Here is a 4,023-nt window from a genome sequence, read left to right as displayed (position 1 = left end):
ATATATATATATATAGAAATATCTATCAAAGATACTTGAATAAAAATGAAATTGATTTAATTAACATACCACTAGGGCCATGTCGCGTGGTTTCGAACCCTGAACGTGAAGGATTCGTGCGCCCAGTTCAAGCAGCTTTCTCCTCAACTGTTTCACGGAGACGCCGAGCGTCTGCATGCAGCGACGCCTCAGCTTCATTTGAACCGTGCCGCCAGGTTGTCGACGTGCTGGAAACCACTGGCCGTCAGCTGTCAAGCTGGCATATAAACACTCCCGACTCTCGCGTCCCGTTCCTATTTCGTCAAATCTACTCGTTCCTCGAATTTCTCGACACTGTAGTTCACTTTTTTCTCTTCTTGTTTATTGATATTCGACAGATAATTCGTTACAAAATTATTTGTATATAAACTCTCGTATCTTGAATTTCGTTGGCGTGACGCCTCGAGCGTTCGAAGCGCCAGAAAAAATGTTGAAACTATGTGCGCAGATGTCAAACTGTCATGGCAGCGAGGATAGATGAATAGCATGTGTTTCAATACGTTTACGTCGACGACGATCGATTCTCGATTCCCGTTAAGAGGAAACGACCTGGTTTCTGCTTAATTTGATCCGTTGTACCTCACACTTCCCCGATGCCACTTGACCACAGGCTGTACGGTTGTTTAACGAGTGCTCTAATGGCCACACGTGTCGTTCTTCTCCGATAGCGTGGTGCTCCTTTTTTTTTTCCACGTCCTACCGATATTTACAGAACACTCGTACGAATGCTGCTCGTGAATGCTTATGTATTATTGTGTTTGTGTCCCTGGTGTCTATATAGCGTATATACAAGTTCGCGCGGTACGGTCACGCGAAGAAAAAGGCAAAGAATTCCTGGAGACTTCTGCGAAGGAGACACACACGTCTCTCGAGCCAGAACCGGGTGAAAAGGAATCCTCACGTCACTCACAAGGCGAGACGTTAATGCACCGATACACGCGTGTCTTTTGACAGGCACGACCTTGACTTTCGAACATAAGACTTGTTTCTCACTCGTGGATTTCTTGCTACACACTATTCTTTTCTTTCGAAATAATGTCTTTTCGTATCGTATCGACACAGACTTCAGGAATTGTCACTCATCATCTATCTTTATAGATTTCCTTCTCAATTATCAATGCGTAGCTGGCAGCCCGCTTGTCGCCGTTTTTCTAACCTCTAATTGAGAAATCACTCGTTCACGAAACACATACGAATAGGACACAGAAAAAGACGCACTCTATTGGCAGAATTCCCGCCGCAATGGCTGGCTAGAAATGTCAGTAGCGTGGTTACGAAAGCTGTGATGTTTTTTCGATAATACGGTCTCGCGTTGATTTGAATTAACGAACGGGGACGAATCACCGTTTGTGTTCGTCCTGTACACGCATCAACGAGAAAGAAAATTTATGCACTATCAAGGAACTTTATTACTTCCCGATGTGCCGCCAAACGAAAAATCGTCCTAGCGATTGAATCTCGTCTTTACACACCGTGCCGAACGATAAACTAGAAAGCGGAACCTGCTCCGCGATGAAAAACCCTGGACAAGAACTTCGACTACATCCAACACGTTCCAAGTCCAGCGGCAGACTGAATTCGTCCAGTGGCTGTCAGGCCGCAGCACCATCGACGCTGAGCATGTCCCCCTCCAATTGTCGCGTCGACCCTTTCCACCGCCCCTCCACTATTCACTGTCCGCGCAGCGGTCGCATTTACCTTCTCCTCTATCCCTTCCATCACCCTTCCCCTTGCAAAGAGACTCACCGATCTATCGTTTTCTTTCTGATGCACTGGCAGACGTCGGTGCGCGTACGCACACGAGTCACCGACATGTCTGTGCGCATTCGTGCAGCGGGTGTCCTGCGTGCAATAGCGCGAGCATATCGACGTAGACGACTGCATATGAGACACGCACATAGATGAGCAATACACGCATGGTCTGGGCCAGCAGCCGGTTAAGCCAGTATATATCGGAATAGAACGCAAAAATCATCCGCGTGGTAGTGTCGACGATGATATCCTCGCGACAGGACGGCACGCTGTTATCCTGGTAGGAGGGAAGCCGGCGACAAGGACTCGACACGGTGACACGGCGGCGCGGTTTCGTGTCGTAGTCAGGAAGCGTTCAATTAATCGCGCGTGATCGCTCGAACTTAATTAATAAAGACTCGAGAGCAGGTGAATTTCGAGAGAGTTATGTATTTTAAGTATCGGATTATGAGCGATCACAGTAAAAGAGAATATCGGAATATCGGAAAACATTTATTTTTTTATCATACGTTATCTTCATACCCATTTTTAGTCGTTTCCCGAACGAGAAATTTATTCCGGAGAGTCATAAAATTTTCACCAACGATGAAGCACGCGCGCGCGCACACACACGGTCACGGTGTCGTGGCGCGGAAAGTAATTACCTTTCGCCGGCAGTACGGAAGGCAAAACTCCGGAATTTCGAGTGTCGAAATCTCCGAAAGAAAGAAGGAGGACTACATGTATCCGGCGAAGAGGGAGAAATGAACGTGCGAGCGAGCAAGCATCGAGCGCGCACGCACGCGTGCGTGCATGCAGTTACGTATATTCACTCGCGCGAATTATTCTCGTCGACGGTGCTCCAGCCGGTTCCATTAATTCGAGTGCGCTACTCTACCCTGTAGAGGGTGAAATTACCCTTGAAATTATAACAGGTTGATACTTCAACCGCACTGGCATCGACCGTCAGGTCGCACGGCACGATCGATATTACTTGGTCGATGCGATATGGGCATCACTAGTGTATACACATACGCGAGCCCGCCGTTTAGAGAATAGTTTTCAATTAAGCACACTAAGAATAGTAGCGATAAAAGAAGCTCGTCGAATCGTTGTACTGAGACCCAGTCTCGGAATCGGATAATCGCCATTGTCAATTAAGCTTCGCCAAGCGACTACTGATCGCGCTCGATGCAAGGACTGAACGCGCATGCGCCACGTTCGATTTTCGTATCGTATCGTAATATTCATCGAATGTCATATTCATCACGATTCTTCTTTGAATGCACTGGTGTACAACTTCTTCGATCAATCTAAATCTAGTCTCAAAGGATTCTTTCTGAAGAAAGGTTCATCGTCGAAGCTATTTTATCACGAATAAGCATGCAAGTATCAACACAACGACATCAGCACGATACACGTTGCACAGACGGTTACGCATACACGACTTCTTTCCACGGCACTACCAGACGCTGCTAACCCCCACTACTGCGCCGTAGTCTAACACCAAGAGGCCAAAGTCTCACAGACGAATTCTCACACCCGCGCACAGTCGGAGCGAGCAAGAGTAAGAGCAAGAGGAAGAGAGAAAGAAGATAGAAGGTAGAGATACGGATAGACAGATACAGACGGAGAGAGACAAGGAACGAGACACTGTGCAAGCAGACAAAGATAGGAAATAGGCAAGAAGAGACAGTCTCGCAAGAGCTGTTCGGGTATACGGGCTCTCGTTCGCGACGTCGTCGTCGGTAGTATAGACGCGCCTTAAGGAACTTCGACGCCTGACCTTACCTCGGCCAAGGTCGTGCCACGACGAACCGTCTGCCGTCTCTAATGTCGTTTTGACTGACTGGGATCCGTGTTTTGACGAGCGGCGGACCGTGCGTGTGCTCGGTCATCGGGTGGACGTAACGTCACCGGAGAAAGGCAAGCACACACGTGACATAGGGAGTCTGTGGTGCAGTTTTATTTCCACCGAAGCCAACACACGGTCCATTTCGCCGACCGAGACCAAACTTTTCCATTAGGCGACGCGACTAACGCTTCCATAGTTCTTCTTAACGATCCCCGGTCTCTTATATTAAATTCCGGTTTTCGAGGTAAAAGTATTTCGATACTTGTGCGTTGCTTCCAGACGAGGATCCGACGAAAAGCATCATCCGTACAAGCATCTAAGACGTAACACAATTACGTAATTAACTTTTCCAGCTTTCGGCCATAACTTTCCAGATAGCAACTAAGGGCTCCTGTTCG

At 47.7% G+C, this 4,023-nt stretch overlaps 1 protein-coding gene across 1 annotated transcript in view; it reads right to left on the bottom strand.

The window, feature by feature from the left end:
• Window positions 1-1,693, bottom strand: part of LOC102680761 (lateral signaling target protein 2 homolog) — a 40,841-nt gene extending 39,148 nt beyond the window's left edge. Inside the window, exon 1 of the mRNA XM_006617308.2 lies at window positions 70-1,693. Coding sequence (XP_006617371.1) covers window positions 70-198 — 129 coding nt within the window. The 5' untranslated portion in view covers window positions 199-1,693. The remainder of the gene's footprint in view (window positions 1-69) is intronic.
• Window positions 1,694-4,023: the final 2,330 nt, after the last annotated feature.

The sequence above is a fragment of the Apis dorsata genome, unplaced genomic scaffold, assembly GCF_000469605.1.
Source record: "Apis dorsata unplaced genomic scaffold, Apis dorsata 1.3 scaffold_297, whole genome shotgun sequence".
Lineage (NCBI taxonomy): Eukaryota > Metazoa > Arthropoda > Insecta > Hymenoptera > Apidae > Apis > Apis dorsata.
Note: the sequence above shows the minus strand (reverse complement) of the source record. Positions and strands in the feature narration are given on the sequence as shown.